The sequence below is a fragment of the Dipteris shenzhenensis genome, chromosome 18, assembly GCF_047967505.1.
Source record: "Dipteris shenzhenensis isolate YYH24624 ecotype China chromosome 18, Dip_SZ_1.0, whole genome shotgun sequence".
Classification (NCBI taxonomy): Eukaryota; Viridiplantae; Streptophyta; class Polypodiopsida; order Gleicheniales; family Dipteridaceae; genus Dipteris; species Dipteris shenzhenensis.
The window spans coordinates 42,455,026-42,473,986 of NC_141613.1; the positions used below are offsets into that span (position 1 = coordinate 42,455,026).

The window sequence follows — 18,961 nt, forward strand, 5'->3', positions numbered from 1 at the left end:
GGGCGGGGGGGGCAGCACTTGATAATGTCAATGTCATAGTAGGGCTCTCACCCATTATGCCCTGCATGTCCACCTTTAGGTAATAAGCGCATCACAGCAAACTCTAGATCCATATCATCATAAATCTGCTCCCCCCCCGAAGAAAAGAGAAATAAAACATTGAAGACTATCATTTTGGAGCTATACAATGCTAATGCTGAATATAATCACCACATAAGAGTATATAATTTCGAAAGGAGGTCTATTCTAAAAGGTTGAAAGCTTACAAACATTCTTTGGTTGTAATGAAAGAAAAAAATTGAGAGAGATTCAAAATTGATTTCTTTGGAGATCATATTTAATCCCATATCCCACTAAACATGTGCATCTGGCTGCTAATCAACAAGCCTAATCCACGGCCTCTATGCACTATGAGCCCTCTGAGATGTCGCATCTTTGCAATATTATGCGTATCTAGATGTCTCCCAAACAGGCCCAAATGCATTTAGTAAAAGCAAAACAAACACTAGATTTTTAGCTCCACAACACTCACCTACTAGGTAAAACCATCAACTCCATCACATGTAGCAAGAAGTAATCTCCTATGACATCCCCACCAACGACATCAGAGCCCAACATTAGTATAGACCATAGTATAATTATATCAAACACACATATGTCCAGACACCTACACAACCATGGGCTTAATCTAAAGCCTTTGAGCACATGTGTAGTATGAGTCATATTAAATATTTTCACTTTGTAATGATGTCCATTCTAGGTGGAATCCATTGAAATAGCACTATAAATTCACCTCCGATCCAGTAGCCTTGTTAGTGCCAAAAGAAGGTTGGGTAAGGCATGAATATCTTCTAGGTCCTCTTACAACCTCGTCAAAGAATGTCAAGCCATACTTAAAATGTGAATTGTTGCAAGTCTACAATGGGTCAACATTCAAAATTTCCTTGACAAGGAGCTATCTAGACACCATGGAAGGTAGACTTTGGTATATTTCCTCCAATATATCTACTCAAAATAAATCATAGCAAGCATGCAAATTTACAAAGTAGAAGTTAACAAAGCTACAAAAGCCTCAATAGAGCAATTAGTCCAATAAGATCTTTCAATTTAGCAATTGTTATAAAACTATATTCCCATAAAGTAAAAGTGGAGCATAATGATGAGCTTTATTTCAAAGACATCTAAGTATTAGCGATGAAGTTGCCTCAATATATGTTTTATACGCATGGTAATCCACCCGTGAATCAATATTGGTTTATTCGCACGGATGTTTGTTGTCCGTTGGGATGACGTGGGCAGACAGGTGGTGATGAGGTGGCATTCATACGTTCATTCTTCATGTCATGAAGATTAATGCCTTGTTCTTGTCCATTGAGAGCATTTTGGGAACTTGTATAAGGTGGTATAAAGTGCATAGACTACTACATGACAAATGACAAATTAGCACACAACAACCTAGAGGTGGCATATGAGATATTTAACTAGAGAGCTTCTTTTATTTTCTTTTGTATTTAGTTTCAATTAAGTTTCACTTTGCCTTGGAATTTGGAGTTGCTATTTATTCTATGTCAGTGATTTTCCTAGTCTAGGGAAAAGCGTACTTATTTTTATTTTAGCAAGATTTTGTTAAGTAAAAAGCATATACACTTGGAGAGAGAGAATCACCAAGAAATGGAAACTAAGGATGATACTACCCCATGTGGAATCATGAGTTTGGCTAGTATAGTAGGTATGCACCCTATGGGTGTGAGAATCACAATCTTTGAACATGAGAATCAGGAATCTAAAGGATTTCAAGAGTTGTTGGCTAAGTAATTGCAAGCCAATGAGGGACTAAAGAATTATGTAGTCATTCATGTATCGACAAAAATGGACCTTCAAGAGAAGATAAGGCAAAGGGAATAGTGAAACCTGAGACTAGTAAGCTAATGTTTGAAAACGGCCTAAGATAGCAAATTATAGGCAAAAGAAAAATGTAGGGTGGATGGCTCATAGAAATCCAAGTGTGAAGGGAGGCTTCACAAGTGGGATGAAGCATTTGCCAAAGTCCACAACAATGATAGAGTGAAGGTCCACGAAGCCACGCATATGTTTGTGGAAGCTACACATAAATGGTGGATAAAACAGCAAAAAGATGGATTAGGTCCAGTCACATGGGAAATTTTTAAATTAGAGTTGCGAAAACATTTCTTGACACTAGATGAGGCTTTAGAGAGTGGAAAGAGTATCAATATCTTAGGCAAAGGAATTTATCAACAGCGGAATATATTGACAAGTTTTTAAATATTGTTATGAAGACCCTTGTACTGAAGGGGGAAAAGGGGTTAATTTAAGAGGACTTTAGTGAGGCTTAGAGGGGATGATTAAGGGGGCTATATAAGTCCAAGCCCTCCACTCTTGCACTACTTTGGATGTGCCAACTAATCCTATCTACTCTCCCTCCTCATTCCTCCTACTTGCTCTCTCTCTCTCTCTCTCTCTCTCTCTCTCTCTCTCTCTCCGTCTCTCTGCTGATGACACCTACTTCGGAGATGTCATACACTGCTCCGCATTACGTCTCGAACTTTCTCTCCCCTCTCCCTCTCAGTCTAACTACGCTCCCACACCCCATTGGGATCACCTCATCCATGCCACTATCATCTCCATATCCCAGCTCACTCAGTCACCACCCACTACTTGGCCTCATCCTCATGCTTTTGTGCCACAGCCCTTCCAGTTTCAGCTAGGACACAGACGAGCTGACCCATCAGAGGCCTAGGAGACCTTGCTTATGGAGGTACATAGTATCCATGTGCGCGAGATGGAGCTGACACGCTTCGCACACAAGCAGGTCTACTTCACCCAGAAGCAGGACCGTGTCATACAAGAGCAAGCTCACGCCATTCGGGAGCAGGCTGATCTCATTCAGGGACTCAGACAGGATATCTCGCAGCTCCGGCAAGAAGTCACAGCCATACGCATAGTCCCAAGGAGTACTCCAAGTGTCGAGACACAAATTGCGAGCATGCAATCTGCAATTGAGGAGACTTCCATATGGATCGACGTGGCCAAACGAAAACTTGCAAGGGCACTTCGGCTACCCTCATGGAGCAGCAGTAGAGAGCCAGTAAGGCTCTCAACATCAAAGTCTGTGGGACCCCACCCACTGAGGCTGACCAGGTTGTCTGTCAGCACCCAACCAAGTCGGCTGGTCAGTTGACAAGGCGGGTCAACCAGCTGACCAAGTATGGCTCCCCCATGTTGGGCATTCAGCCATCAGTTCCAGCTCAGGTATTCAGCCATCAGTTCCAGCTCATGTATTTATCCATCCACTTCAGCCCCCTTCGCCTACAATTTGCTGCTCCATTCAGCCAGCCAGCCAGCCAGCATATCGCAGCATCAGCATGGAGATCAAGGCGTCTCTTCCTCAGTCATATTCTTTTCCATCTTCGTATCCCATTGTAGTTATGTACAGTCAGTCATTTAGGCATTTTGCCAGCATTTATAAACTAAAAATAAGCTTGTGTATAGAAAAGATCTCATGTTCCCTTGGTGCTTGAGTTCTCTCTTTGCATACACTTATGTACATACATTCAATATGCTTCTGCATAGCGCAGGAGATATCTCGGATGGCAGTAAATCCCTGCATGTTACAAATTGCCAGCACCCCTAGGGCCACAGATTGGAAAGGGGGTCTTACAGAGCCCTCCTAGTGTCAAGGTGTAGGCATTCAATACACAAAATCAATGCTTAAACTGCATTTGGATCTGATTAGCAAAACTTGAGACATTTAAAGCTCTAATTCTGGGTAGAAGCTGAGCTCGAAGTCTTGATGTTGAGAAAAGGACAAATAAACTTAAAGATTCGCTTGATTGCATGCCACATGTCAACTCATGATTAATTCTACAAATAAGTAAAAATGGCATTAGCTCTAACTCTTAAAAGCCCAAAATCCAGAAAGAAAAAGCAATCAATGAAAATACCTGAACCTCACAAAAAGCAAACTAAAACTATTATCAACAAAGTGTGCTTTTCTCCCTTCAAGTTCAGCAATACCTACTCTCTGGCTCCTCTCCTTTCCTTTTCTTATTGCAATTCTGAAGAAGCGGGTTCCACATGCGTGTGAAACATCAGGAATGCTGATTATTTCTCTTTGATCTTGGGCTGGTGTATGCCTGAGAATTCGGTGGTGAGAATTAGAAAGCCTATAATGGCGAGTGACATACCACTACAATCTGCTGAATAGGAATTCGATAATAAGCTGCCAGTGGTCCAACCTACCCATAAAACGACAAAAAGTGTCCCACATTAGTCACCCACCTGCATTCTGCAGCAACAACTACAAAAAAGAATCGTAAACCAAAGCAGTAGTGATGTACACCATGTAAAGATCATTAATCGTGCAAGCACAAACAGCTGACATGTCAAGACTCCTAATCTACTAACATTGCAATGTTGCACCTTCAAATTCAAACGATCCTATGATATGATGGTGTTTCTGCATACCATTGTCATCCATTTGGGACTTCTCCTAAGAATATAAAGAGTAATTTTATTAGAATTGACTTCGGTCAATGACTTCGGTCAAAGAATGGTGAAGTTGGTCAACCAACAATAGGTTTTATTGTTTTTACTGTTGCCTTGCATTGGTAAAAAGAGAACTGTGGGGATGCCCACAAGGGAATAGTCCAAGAACTAGGAATGCATGCATTTCGCTGACCTCTAATGGGTTAAAGTGTTGGAATTTGTTTGTGCAATGTGTAGGACCCAAGAGAGTGCAAAAAGGACCCAAGATTGGGGAGAAAAGCACAAAAGCAGGTCCCACAAGGCTCTCAAGCAAGAGGGGGCGACTCTTTAAAAGAGGGCCCACAAGACTAAAAAGGCGCCTAAAGCCTCCAATTTAGGAAGAAACGCTTGACATCTTGGCTTTTATGTAAAAGTAGCTTTTAGAAAGCAAGCCCTAGCTTTTTGCTAGGCCAAGTCTATAAAAGAAAGGCCCCATGCCTCCCATATGTATTCAGAATTGTAACTCGGTTCTATGCTCTTTCAAGAGCCAGCTGTACAAAGATTATTCTATTGCAATAAAGACCTTCGGGGGGGTCCAGCCCTTATTTCTGGGCCCTAGTGCGAGTTCTATTTCTTGGGGGGTCAGTTCTATCTCTTGTATCGTCCGCCGTGCGAGTACCCAGAGAGGAAGAAGCTGCTGTTATTTCTGTTTCAGTCGCATGTGCTTGCTGCAAATTCTTTCCCGGGAGCCTAACACAGCTACGAATTTGGTCAAGGAGTTCCCAGAACCCTTATGGTTTGGTTACAGTGGTATCAAAGCGTGGTTTCGCTACTTTCCTTGGTAGCAACTGAAACGGGCCTCTAATCACTCAGAGGGTAGTGGAACTAAACCTTTAATCACTTCAGCACTTATTTACAGCTCACAAAGCATATATCACAACCATTAACCATTGCATGATCACCATTTGGCATTTACCCATTTGTTCACAAACAACCACTGAAAAAGGGATGGAGGCTAGAATGCCCCTGCTCAACAAACATAGACAAGTGCACCCAATTGGCCGCAAACACCGTGGCGCCCCTTTCAGTATTTCTTTATATTTCACAACGAAATGATTACAAATTGCATTTGGGAGACCTTCCCTGCAACTGAGCACACAGCCCCAATACACTGAGCCTTCGCAAGGCTTTCAAGCATAGAACACCATCACATAAGTGCACTTAACCCATAGGCTCAATCCAAAGGCATTCTCTTTTCCAAGTGCAGTTCCATTGGCTGTTCAGATGCAATCACACTGCACCCCAGCTGCACTCTCTTTGAGTGGTTTCCAGATGGCATTCACGAAGCTTTTCAAAGCTCCAACAAAGTACCCAACCAAAGAATGACTCATGTAGCACTGCCTGGGCACTTGTGAACCAAGAAAGAGGCAGCACACAAGGCCAACCAATAGCTTATGGCAAAAAGAAATTGCAGCAGCAAAATCACAACTCACTAAGCCCTGAAAACTCGAACCAAGTCCTCAATCGCCAAGAGGACATAGTAGCCAATGCCCAATTTCATTCTCAGCCAAAGAGGAGTGCAAAGGCATGAAGAAAGAGCATTTACAAAAGCCGACCAGCAAGAATTTCATTGGAAAATGCGAAAAGAAGCACTTCTATCGCGAAGAAGTGGCAGTTCTTGGGCTCAAAAGAAGCGTGCTTCAAAGAGGAATGCATTGGAGAAGTTTCATCGCCGGAAAGTCCTCCAAAACTGACGAGTCAACCAGTGCGTAGGACCACTCGAAATTCAACAGAAAGCTGTAGCTTTGCAAGAGGAGAGGCCTAGGAGGCTGTAGAAGCAAAAAGGTCCAAAAAAAGCCACTTTTACAAATTCGACCAGCAAAAGAAGTGCTCAGCTCTACCCGTTCTACCAAATGCACGGAGAGAAAAGCATATCAATGCGAAGCAGTGGCAAACGGGAAGTCGAGGAATCCAAACAGAAGTCAAGGAATCCAAATGGGTGAGGAGTTATGAAGAAAAACGAAATTCAGCTGAACGAGGCTCAAAAACCAATCCAAAATCTCAACAAAGGGAGAAGATGAGAGAGAAAACCACACATGTGAAGTTTAGAAGGCCGAGGAAGGTCCAGGAATGGCAAAGAAGCATGTAGAAGACACTAGAGCCACCTAGAACTCTAGAGGGGCCACTGAAGGTACATGGCCCTCTAGGGGGCCCATTAAAAATGCCACGTCATCATTTCCCAACAACCACTCTTTTAATTCCTTGGAATGCCTTTGGGCCTAGGGATTAATTACGCTTATGTGCTAGGCACCATGCTGCGTTTACTTACACATTATTAAGCCCACGCTTGGACTTTTAAAACCAAAGTTATCACAGTCTTGTAGTACATTAAAGTACTTAGAATTTTACGCCCCCGTGACAACAACGATCCACAGAGCTTGGTAAAGACGTCCGACAAGCACATGTTGGGAGACCTCGAAAATCGCACCAATGTGCAGGCGCATATCAGAGACCCCGACACTCAGCAAGCGGTCCAGGCAGAGGAACATTCGCAGGCGGTCCAAGCAGACGACGGATGGAACTCAAAGCAAGCCTACAAACGAAATTGCACATCTGTGTATATGATATTTAGAATTGTAACTCAATTCTATGCTCTTTCAAGAGCCAGTTGTACAAAGATTATTCTATTGCAATAAAGACCTTCAGGGGAGTCCAACCCTTATTTCTGGGCCCTAGTGTGGTGTTTTGTCCTCTCTCCCCCACTCCCAGAGTTCTATCTTATCATGAATCAACTATCTCTTGTATCGTCCGCACATGCGAGTACCCAGAGAGGGTTTTTGTTTCAGCCGCCTGTGCTTGCTGCGAATTCTTTCCCGAGAGCCTAACACTACTGCGAATTTAGTCGAGGAGTGCCCAAGACCCTTGAGGTTTGGTTACAGTGATATCAGAGCATGGTTTTGCTACTTTCCTTGGTAGCAACGGTCCACAAAACTTGGTAAAGACGTCCGACAAGCCCATATTAGGAGACCTCGGAAATCGCACCGGTGTGCACACGCATATTGGAGACTTCGCACTCAGCAAGCGGTCCAGGCGGACATAACATTCGCAAGCGCATCAAGCGGACGATGGACGGAACTCAGAGCAAGCCTACAGACAAAATCGCACATCTGTGTATATAATATTTAGAATTGTAACTCAGTTCTATGCTCTTTCAAGAGCCAATCGTACAAAGACTATTCTATTGCAATAAAGCCCTTCGGGGGTGTCCAGCCCTTATTTCTGGGCCCTAGTGTGGTGTTTTGTCCTCTCTCCCCCTCTCCTAGAGTTCTATCTTATCGCAAATCAACTATCTCTTGTATTGTCCGCACGTGCGAGTACCCAGAGAGGGAGAAGCTGCTGCGATTTCTGTTTCAGCCGCCTGTGCTTGCTGCAAATTCTTTCCAAGAAGCCTAACACTAGGACCCTTAAGGTTTGGTTACATCCACCTGGTTCAAAAGACAATCTAAGAATGCAAAAAGGGAAGTGGCTTTTGTCTTTTTTGTGTAACACTTGCAAAAGATATCTTAGAATGGAAGAAAAGCCACAAACAAACAAACATAGATAAACCAGAAATACAAAAATGCCCAAAAAAAACCTTTACAAACTGTTAAAAATCAAAGCAACACATATGATCTTTCAGTTTTACCTAATAGCAAACATGTGCTGTCTACTACCCAAAAAATGCAGAATCAATTTGACAAATTCTGCACTCATAAGCTACTATTATTTATTTCACTGAAAATAGATTACAAGCCCTATAGGCATACAAATCATAGCCAATCATAACCATAAAGGCATCCAATCCCAAGGCGAAACCCTTCTGACAACCTGCCTCCAGCTCTCAAAGTGGAAATCACCCAACAACCTCAGCCTACCTAGCTGTTACAGCATCAATCCTGTAGAAAGCAAGGCCAGTATCCCTTGGCTATTACGGTGCCCCTCAGCTAGCAACCAGTGGATTGCAATGCGCAGCAAGGCACGCCAACTGACCAATTGCAAGTAATATCACTGCACAATCACCTGGAAAGCAGCCCCAGCCTAGAATCAGCCCAAATCTCAACAACAAACCTTCAAACTGCCCAGCAGCAAACCAACCACGGCATCCACAGCCTGGTCTCTATTAGTAATCAGCAAAAGACGGACCAGCCAGCAAAAACACAGCCTGGAAGGCCCAAAAAGTAACTCGTCCAGCCCGTAGGAGCTTCGGAACAGCCCAGAACTGCCACAGATCAATTCGCCCCTGACCTGGCACACTCCAAGAGTACCTGCACAACCCTAGAGCGAAGTCGTCCTGCTACCAGACCAAGAAATCAGCAAAAAATGCCTCCAGAAAAAATTCGCCTAGTTTTCTGGCTCCAGGAACAGCAGAAATCCCCTCCTCGTGAAATCGCCAACCTTCCCTAGCACCAAAATCGGCCTTCTGGAACCAGGAACAGCCAAAATCCAGCCCCAGATGAAATCACTTACCAAAACCTGCTCTAGAACTGCCTTCAAACCCCCAAAATCAACTTGCCCCGGCCAGATCTGCTCCGGACCACAACCTAGAAACAGTGGAGATAAATCGCAATTTGCTCTAGCAGCCTCCTGCTTGCACCAAAGTGGGTCTCTCTTTGATGCTTTTTTGCTAATAACTGACGTGGCCTCACCCCAATTTGCACCTGAATTGGGATATTGTTTTGCCCCTAGACACAATTGGCAATTGGCTGATTTTAAGCTAAAAATAGCAAATGGATTTTTACCACTCTTTTGGAGAAAACTACCCCAAGGCACAATTAAAACAACAACATGTGCAAAATTAGCCTGAGCTCACTAGGAATTAATCCCCCAGCCTAATACACAAGGCAATCGACCTCAATTGCCATCCACTGGAATACATGAACAAGAGAATTGATCAAATTCACAAATGTTCACATGTATTCCAAAAACTAACATTGCACATATGATCAATAGAGCCATTAATACCAAATCATACATCAATGCAAAATATATCCAAGTGACTAGTACACTGGTCATAGGCACCCTGCTGGGAGCCTGGTACGGAGATAGGCGCGAGGCCTGAGCTTGCCCCTCTGCCACAGACAGCGGGTATTTGGTTTTGGACTTCCATTTGTTTGCTTTTCTTGCTTTGAAGCATTTTGCAATGCATGTGTGGTGTTTTGCATTCCTTTCTAGTTTCTCTCAGGTTCTAGCAATCACACAGAGGCAAGGGTGTTCCTAGGGAAAGACTTGAGGATAGTGTGAATGCTCGTGATAGCCTTGAGGCTGCTTTGAGCACAGTTTGTTAGTGGTTTGGATGCATGAATGATTTTCAGTTGGGTCAGATCAAAAGTGGATGCCTAACATTACCTTGCTACTCGTATTCTAGTGGAGCACTTGGATTAGATGCCCAGAAGTCAGATAAAGGATTTGCGGAGAGGAACAGTGCAGGGGTAAACCCCTGGTGTAAAGCGTTTCCATTCAGAAGCATTAAATAAATACCGAAAGGGGCGCCAAGGCATTTGGGGCCAGTGGACGTGTTGTGTACTGTTTTTCACTGTGCAGGGGCATTCTAGCCTCCCCTTTGTTGTTGTTGAAGTTTGTTTCTAGTTTTGTTAAGTGGTTGGAGTGACTAAAGCTTGCATTTGAAGGGACAAATTGATGTGTGTGTGTGCGCCTATGGGCTTGGAGTCCTATGCAAGGAGTGTGTGAGTGTAGGTGTGCTAGAAGGTTCTAGTAACTCATCAGTTAGGTGTGTCAGGTTGGTGTGATGTGTAAGTGATCATAGGAGGTGACTGATTATGATAATCATGGAGATGATTGTAGATCTGGGATCTACCAACATGGAGGCAGTTGCCTATATATGTAACCACTCTTTGAATAAAGCTTTACATTTGTGCCTCATTGCTTTCTCTATGGATTCACACGTGATATCAGAGCTTGCTGAAGATCCTAGTGCCTGGAAAGAGATTCTTTGAAGATTTCCTCTAGATTCTCTCTTCTTCCCCAAATGGAGTTTTCTTCTTCCTTCCTTCTATGAATTTCCTTAAGCTCATTCTCCTCCTACAAGCCACCATTGCTCCAACCCTTTCAGGTGTAGATTGCCCTAGTTAGGGCGCCCTTCCACCTAAATTGAAGGATTATGGCTTCTACAGCCGTGCTTACACTCGCCCTATCCCACGCCATTTATGTTGATACAGCTTGCTGAAGCCACCATTTCAAAAACCCTCTGAAGTGCACTTAGGCGACCCTATGGGCTACCTGTTGGTGAATTTTGAGAGTAAATGGTCCAAGGAATTAGGAGAAACTACAAAAAAACAGTCGGGTTTTTCAAGAAGACATGGTTTTTGGAGGCAGAGAAGATGCTGCTGCCCCTGGAGGTGTGAAGCTTCTTTTGGTCTGAGACTTGCACCGAGTCTTCTACTCCCAAGGACCATTAATTGAGCAGCAAATGCCCTCTGGTTGATGCTTTGTGGTGTGAGGTAGCAATCCTCAAAGGTTACTCTGTTTCTGCAAGCATTTCTTGACTATTTTTTTGAAAATAGATGCTACACTAAATTCTAAGTTGATGCTTGAGGAGTTAAAATTCAAATCAGAGATTCAGAGATTTCTTTTTCAGATCAGAGAATGCTCTTTGAAGTTCAGTTAATATTGATTTCTTGACAAAATGCCAAATTCTCAATCTTCTTCAAGTACCAAGAAGACTACAAAGACAAAGTATAAGGTAAAGAAGACCCCACTTAAGAGGTTGTGGGAGAAGCCAACTAGTTAGAAAGATTGACCTTTTGTAGAAGGATTAGACACTGCCATTCATTTTGAATAAAGCTTCACATTTGTGCCTCATTGCTTTCTCTATGGATTCACAGCATTGTGGCTATTTATGAGGTTTGTGAGGTTTTATAACTGAGTAGAAGAGGATCATTGCCCTTTCGTTTGCTGAAGGCTAGCTACAAAGTTCCATTGCTGGGATAGTCACCATCTTCCTATAGAGGTAGTTTTGGGTGAAGGACACATTCATTGCAATTTTTGCTATGGCCATCAATTTCAGCAAGCATGTCACACCGTGAGAGGTCGTTGACCATCTCCGAGTAGGAGGGGCAAGAGGAAGACAGAGCATCACAAAGTTTTGAGGAGTAGCATAGCCTCAGGCGGGGGTGATGAGGAGCACCGATAGTGGAGCACAACTTGTTTCTCCTGAGCATGCCACTGAGGACTCACAGGATGAGGTAGATGAGGCAGAGGAGCTTGATCCCAATGCCCTTTTCAGCTGCAAATGCAAAGTGTAGCGGGAGCCCTGTCATAGTTGCAACAGGCTTTCATGAGCTCCTCCTACTGTTATTGCTCCCCCTGGAAGCAAAAAGACAGCTCAGAAGAAACAGAAGAAGCATTAAGAAGACCTACAAGCATGTATCTTTCAGTGGACAGCCATCATAGATGCTCACGGTAACCCCTGTAGCGGGTAATGCTGACAACTTTCATTCAGTTAATCAAGGGCAGCAAGTCCTCCCTCAGCCCATGATGCATCCAGGATAGTTTGGAGGGGGATCAGTTTTTCAAGCAATGGTGGGACAGCCCACAAAAGAGCCCAGAATGCCAGGCAATTATGTGGGCAGCATGCAGCTCAGAATGCAGAATTCCCAGCAGCAAATGATGGGTGGAATGCCCCCTGCAAATGCCAATATGATGTACTCAAACATTGGGATGCAACCTGGGATGCAGACAGGTATGCCTAGGATGATGGGCAGTCCTTGGAATATGCCACAGATGCAGGGAGTGGCACCCGGAATGTTTAACCCCACCATGGGTATGGGTGGAATGGCTCAGAATGCGGGAGCAATGATGACTCCGCCCTTTTTACAGCCCCCCATTTATGATAATCTCACCCCTAAAGGCAAGTTGAAATATTACAAGGAGGGAGGGGCAGCTGTAAAGTTTGAAACCTTTAATGGGATGCACGACAGATTGCAGGCTTTGATATTTGTGCAACACTTCGATGCCGCCTACTCAAGTGGACACTTTATAGAGTCTTCCAAAGTTCGAAAGGAAGCCACCTTTCTGAAGGCCAATGCGCTCCAATGCTGGACCAACTTACTTCTGCACGGTACATGACACATCCCAGCACTCCTGAAACCCCTGATCTGCAAAATAACCACACACACAACATCAGAACTGAGCAGGCTGCTCACCACCCAACCGTGACATCTACGGGATGTGATCCCGAATCAGAAGATGTCCCCCCGAGCCACGAGCTGAGCTACTGGCACAAACTCCCAATCAGATCCCAACCAGCCTGGTGTCCCATACCACCAGGTGGCGCTGTGAAGCCCTGGATCTGCCACTGGGCCTTGGGCTACGCTAAGATGCAGGCGCGCGTCCGCGACAACAGACCTAGCACCTGGGAACGAGACTTGCTCCCAACTGCACACTGAGAACTGAACCCCCTGGGCCTCTTTTATAGACTCGGGCCCCGGCGCCAAAAATAGCGAAGACCTATAAATAGTTCATACCCTTGCCACTCAACCCGAGAATCAAGCCTGCCTAGCTCTAAGCCTCCCCAGGCTAACCTGAGCTAGTTCTGTGTACCTAGTACACGTCAGATACCGATCCGTGCACATGACATACTCCCCCTCCTCTAAGAACTCACTCCTGAGTTCGCTAAGAAATCGGGAAATGTTCTTTGGAGGTTTTGTAATGTCTCCCATGTTGCATCCTCCTCAACACGATCCTTCCACTTAATCTTGTATTCCGTGATAGTACGATTTCGAATCTGTCTTTCACGGAATTCAAGAATAGATTCAGGTTCGTGAGGAATAAAAGTTAAATCTGTAACTTCTATAATCTCATGAGGAGAAACAATTTGATCATCTGCACCCAATACTTCTTTCAGTCTACTGACATGAAAGACTGGATGTACTTTAACATCAGGAGGCAATTCTAGTCGATATGCAACTGGTCCAATTCGTTTAATGACCTTGAATGGGCCACAGTATCTAGGGGATAATTTCGGAACCAAACCAGTACTTAGGCTCTTGGATTCCTTAGGAATTCTCAAATATACCATCGTTCCTTCAGAGAACTCTCTAGGTGAACGATGTCTATTAGCATAAAATCTGTCCCGATCTTGGGCACTTCTAATAGACTCCTTGGCAAACTGCAACATTTCCTGCATGTCTTGCAAGAAGTTCTTAGCAGCATCATTTTGAATCCCTTTTAATCCAACCATAACTGGTGACTTAGGTTGAAACCCGTACATAAGCATAAAAGGACTATAACCTGTACTAGAATGCTTTGCACTGTTGTAAGCAAATTCAATCATGGGTAGATAATCTTCCCATGAAGACTGTCTCTTAGATACATATGCCCGAAGCATGTCTTCAACCAGCTGGTTGACCTTTTCTGTACTGCCATCAGATTGTGCATGATCTGAGGAACTCATACTTAGAGTAGTTTCCAACTTCTCAAATACAAGTGTCCAGAAGTTACTTGTAAACTTTGAGTCCCTGTCACTGACTATGTCAGATGGCAAACCATACAGCTTGAACAAGTGGTCCACAAACTCGTGAGCCAACTGAACAGCTGAAATAGTTGTTCTTGTAGGTAAGAATCTAGCCATTTTTGTCAAACGGTCGACTATGACCCAAATAGAGTCATGACCCTTGCGCGTTCGAGGTAAACCAGTAATAAAATCCATGGAAATACTTTCCCATTTATTACCTGGAATCTGTAATGGCTGTAATAAGCCCGCGCTCCTAAGGTGTTCAGCCTTAGTAACCTGACAAACTCGGCAACCTACCACATAGTTCTCTACGAATGCACGCATCTTAGGCCAATAAAAGGTATGCTTCACAAGAGACAGAGTCCTATGTATACCTAGATGTCCCGCACTAGGAGCATCATGACACTCCCAGAGAATCTTGGATTTTAGGTCCAGAATCAGGCACACAAATCTTTTCATTCCGGAACAGCAAGCCGTTCCTAATCATCCACTGACCTCCCGCCGCCTGTATTCTAGGTGGCACAATCCCTGAGTCCTGGTCAACCATGGAATTCCCATCCTGGACTCTCTGCCAATAAGAACTGAAATGACTATCAGTTGCGTATAGCCCTCTCAAGGATTGAAATAGGTCTAAGGATATTTCCGTAAATGACAAAGCATTTACAAACTTAACTCGACTTAAGGCATCCGCCACACTATTCAACGAACCCTTACGATAACGTATTTCGAAATCAAAATCCTGCATTAACTCTGCCCATCTGGCTTTCCTTCCTCTCAAGTCTGATCCATCACACACATACTTAATTGACTGGTGATCAGTCAATACAAGGAACTTTGAACCATACAAGTAGTGTCTCCAAACCTTGAGAGCATACACTACTGCATAAAGTTCCTTCTCAAGTGTGGGCCAACGATACTGAGTGTCGTCTAGCTTCTTACTCTCAAAAGCTACAGGTCTGCCCTCTTGGAATAGAGCTGCCCCAATCGCATAATCACTCGCATCGGCCTCTAAAACATAAGGCCGGGTAGGATCGGGTAATGCAAGAACGGGTGCTTCCTTGATAGACAACTTCAAGGTTTCAAAAGCCTTGTTCATTGCATCATTCCAAGGGATCGGTTGAGTAGACCTGCGTCCACGACCTTTCAATATGTTGGTCAAGGGTACCGTGATTTGTGAATAATCACGAACTGACTTCCGAAGAAATACCGTAAATCCTAGGAAAGAGCGAAGTTGTTTCACAGTCTGAGGGATAGGCCATTCTAAAACCTTCTGGATACGATCCAGATCAATGCTAATACCTTCAGAAGAAATCTTGTGTCCTAAGTAAATGATCTCCTTCATAAAGAAGTCACATTTACTCATCTTGGCATAAAGCTTATGCTGTCTTAGAACAAGTAAGACAACCCGAAGGTGTCCTATATGATCCTCAAGCGTTTTACTATATACCAAGATATCATCTAAGAACACTACAACAAATTTGCCCAGATAATCTCTGAACAAATCGTTCATCATTTGCTGAAAAGTAGCAGGAGCATTGGTCAAACCAAAAGGTAATACGAGGAACTCGTAATGACCATACCTAGTCCGGAATGCGGTCCTATCTATGTGTTTAGCATAGATACGGATTTGATGATAACCCGTACGCAAATCAATCTTAGTGAAATACTTCGCTCCGGCCAAACGGTCTATCAAATCATCAGAACGAGGTAAAGGATAGCGGTTCTTAATTGTAACTTTATTTAGTCGTTTATAATCTATACACATTCTCCAGGAAGAATCCTTCTTCTTTCTTAAGAGGACAGGTGCACCCCAAGGAGATTTACTTGGGCGGATATAGCCCATATTCAGGTAATCCTGAAGCTGGATAGCTAACTCATCCTCCTCTACCTGGCTCATCCTATAAGGTGGTACACTGATAGGTTGAGCCCCTGGGACTAAGTCTATGCGATGATCTACTGCCCTTTCTGGAGGTAAACCTGCCGGCAGTTGAGCTGGGAATACGTCCTTAAAATTATCTAACAACGTTCTCAATTCTCGGTGTTCAAACACACTTAATTCATTTTTGTTAATTACCGAGATAATAAATGAAGAAAGTGGAATCAAAACACACTGATAGACATCATAATGAGAAGTGTTCAATATATTCCGAAGCTGCATCGCAGATACAATAGGCCCCTGAGAAGGGGTAATCTTATCACACTGAATACAAAATTGAGTGTCTTTGTCTACAAAAGAAAGTGTATGCTCCGTCCATCCGATCTGGATATTGTGGGTTTTAAACCACTCTATCCCGATCAGCAAGTCTACATGCTCTAGATGCATTACGTAACATGTGAGAGCTCCCGTGTAGGCTTGAATCCGGATGGGAAGCGCTTCAACCTTGCGATCCCAAAACTGCTTCCCAGCTGGAAGCTGCACCTCGTAGGTGTGGTCACTAGGTACTGTGGACAGCCCCATCTTCTGCACAAATTTGTAATTAATAAAATTGTGAGAGCTGCCCGGATCAAAGAGAATGTGAACCTGTTGGTCCCTAACTTCTCCATAAACTCGGAAAAGATCATGGGAACCAAACAACGAAGTATTAAAGGTACAATTACAAGAAAGGGGGCAGGTAATGACATTTACTGAAATACCTGTCATCGTAACCTGGTTGGCTCCCTTGGCTGCGGTACGTGGACCTGCCTGGAGCTTCGGTCCTAGCACCAATTTCTGGTTCTTCCGCTTAAACCACTCATTCTTCGTGTGGCCCCGCTCCTCGCAATAAAAACACCGGCCCTCTTTCTTGAGCCTGAGAGTGCGAAGGAAACGGGCCTTACCATTCTTCGCAGGAGTTAAGCTTTTCCTGGAGGCGTTGTCCGTAGACTTCGTCTCCCCAATACCAGTTGCATGCTGAAAGAACTTGCGTTTGTTCTTTCCGCTGGTCTCGGTAACTGTGGTTGCCTTGGTTCCGGCCATGGTATCATCATACATGCGCGCATATGTCATGGCCTCCTGCAATGTTGTGCACTTGTTATTCTTAATCTGTAACTTATAGGAGTTTGGCAAACCATCCACGAAAAAACCTAACAAGATTACAGGATCCATTTTAGTGGCCCTGGTTTGCAGATCCCTAAATCTTTGAAGATAAACTTCAAAAGTTAAATTCAATTTGACATATCGAGGGCCTTGAGCTTGCCGACGATATCGTAGTCATCTTCCTTCTTCAAGAACTCCTTCCTGAAGATACCCTCAAATTCTGTCCAAGTGTCAGGCTTAGGCTGAAGTTCTTTCCACCAAAGCAAGGCTTTACCTGACATAAACCCTGCTGCTAGCTGAATCTTTTTCTCATCTGGATAGGGGTGAAATTGGAAGTGTACTTGCCACTTGTGCAACCAAGTGTCAACCACCTCCTTCGTTCTTGATTTCTGGTCACCTGGAAAGGGATCCGGAGTGATATTCGGGCCTAGCACGGAGGCCATGGCATCCACATGCGTGAGTGCCTGAACCGTGCTAGCCAGAAGAGTCAAAGTAGCTTGTATCCCTTGGAGTTGCTGTGTCAACCCCGATTGATTAGCGTTGACCTGCTCAAATTTACCATCCAGAGCAGTCGTGAACTCACTGAAGGCTTTCTTAGTGATCAGGTCGTCATAGAGACCCTGATCATCCTCTCCCACTGGAGTGTAATCTAAGTCCTGCTCTCCCATAGCAAACTCGGGATTTGGAGCATCAGACATGGCTGAAATCTGATTCGATTACAAACGGAGAGAAATAAATAACTGAAACGGAGCACGGAGGGAGATGGAGCAGAAGAAAACCGTCCCAGATGAAACTGACAGAAGAGATGCTGAAATCTGGAAGACCACGAGTCCTGGTGCCTCCCCGAATCTGCTAACCGGATGCGCAGTCGACAATAGGAGCTGTACGGACTGCTGACGTGGCCTGTACGGCTGCTAACGCAGTCCGTATGGTGGCTGCAGAAGCTGGCGCAGCTGCTGTTCGGTACAGCAGCTGGTTCGAAACAGGCAGGACAGTCCGTACAGACTGTACGGCTGTCGCTGGAGCTGTACGGCTGGTACGGCAGCTTCAGGAGTTGCGCAGGGCTATCGCAGGCAGGGCGGATGCAGGGAAGCTGTTCGAACAGGGCGCGGCTGAAGGGCGAGGCTGGCTGGCACAGATTTCGAGGTAGCTTCTCGAATCATGGGCTGCTTGTGGGTTGCCTAGCACCCAGCCCCCCACCTATATAGGGTGCAGGGCTGCCTGATTTGGAAGCTAGGCTTCCAAAGAAGGCTAAGCCCCTCCAGCTTTGGAGGGGTGCTTTTTTCGGAAAAAGCACCTGAGCCCCTCCAACTTTGGAGGGGTGCTTTTTCGGAAAAAGCACCCTGCTTCAGCGCAGGCTGCTCGCAGCCTGTTGCGCAGGCTGTGGACAGCCCGCTGCGCTGGCTGGGGACAGCCTTTTACACAGGCTGTCCCGCCACACTGCCTCGCCTTCAACGCCCCTTCCCAACCTTCGCATCCCCTACTCCCTGGCTGTCTATTTTCTGCCCTACTCTCCTTCCTTTCTGCTCTCCTTCTCCTCCCTCAGAACTTCTCTCTGTAGCCTTCAGAAATTTCGATTCTATTTCACTCCTCTTCTTCTTCCTTTCCCAGATATTTCTTCACCCCTTCTACCCCAGGTAGACAGCAAAAAACGCAGCAGGTAATCTCGAATTTTAGGGCATACCTGGAAGAGAAATCCGTCAAATTTCTCGCATCAGAAGTTCCTACCTCAGGAGCTGGCTCTGATACCAACTGACACATCCCAGCACTCCTGAAACCCCTGATCTGCAAAATAACCACACACACAACATCAGAACTGAGCAGGCTGCTCACCACCCAACCGTGACATCTACGGGATGTGATCCCGAATCAGAAGATGTCCCCCCGAGCCACGAGCTGAGCTACTGGCACGAACTCCCAATCAGATCCCAACCAGCCTGGTGTCCCAT

General features: G+C 44.7%; 1 protein-coding gene across 1 annotated transcript in view; it reads right to left on the reverse strand.

Annotated features, from left to right (window-relative positions):
* The window catches only part of LOC147891253 (peptidyl-tRNA hydrolase, mitochondrial-like), a 55,271-nt gene that overhangs the window by 11,877 nt on the left and 24,433 nt on the right, over positions 1–18,961 (reverse strand). Inside the window, exons 4-5 of the mRNA XM_087389573.1 lie at positions 4,206–4,256; positions 52–125 (exon numbers count right to left, since the gene is read on the reverse strand). Coding sequence (XP_087245699.1) covers positions 52–125; positions 4,206–4,256 — 125 coding nt within the window. The remainder of the gene's footprint in view (positions 1–51; positions 126–4,205; positions 4,257–18,961) is intronic.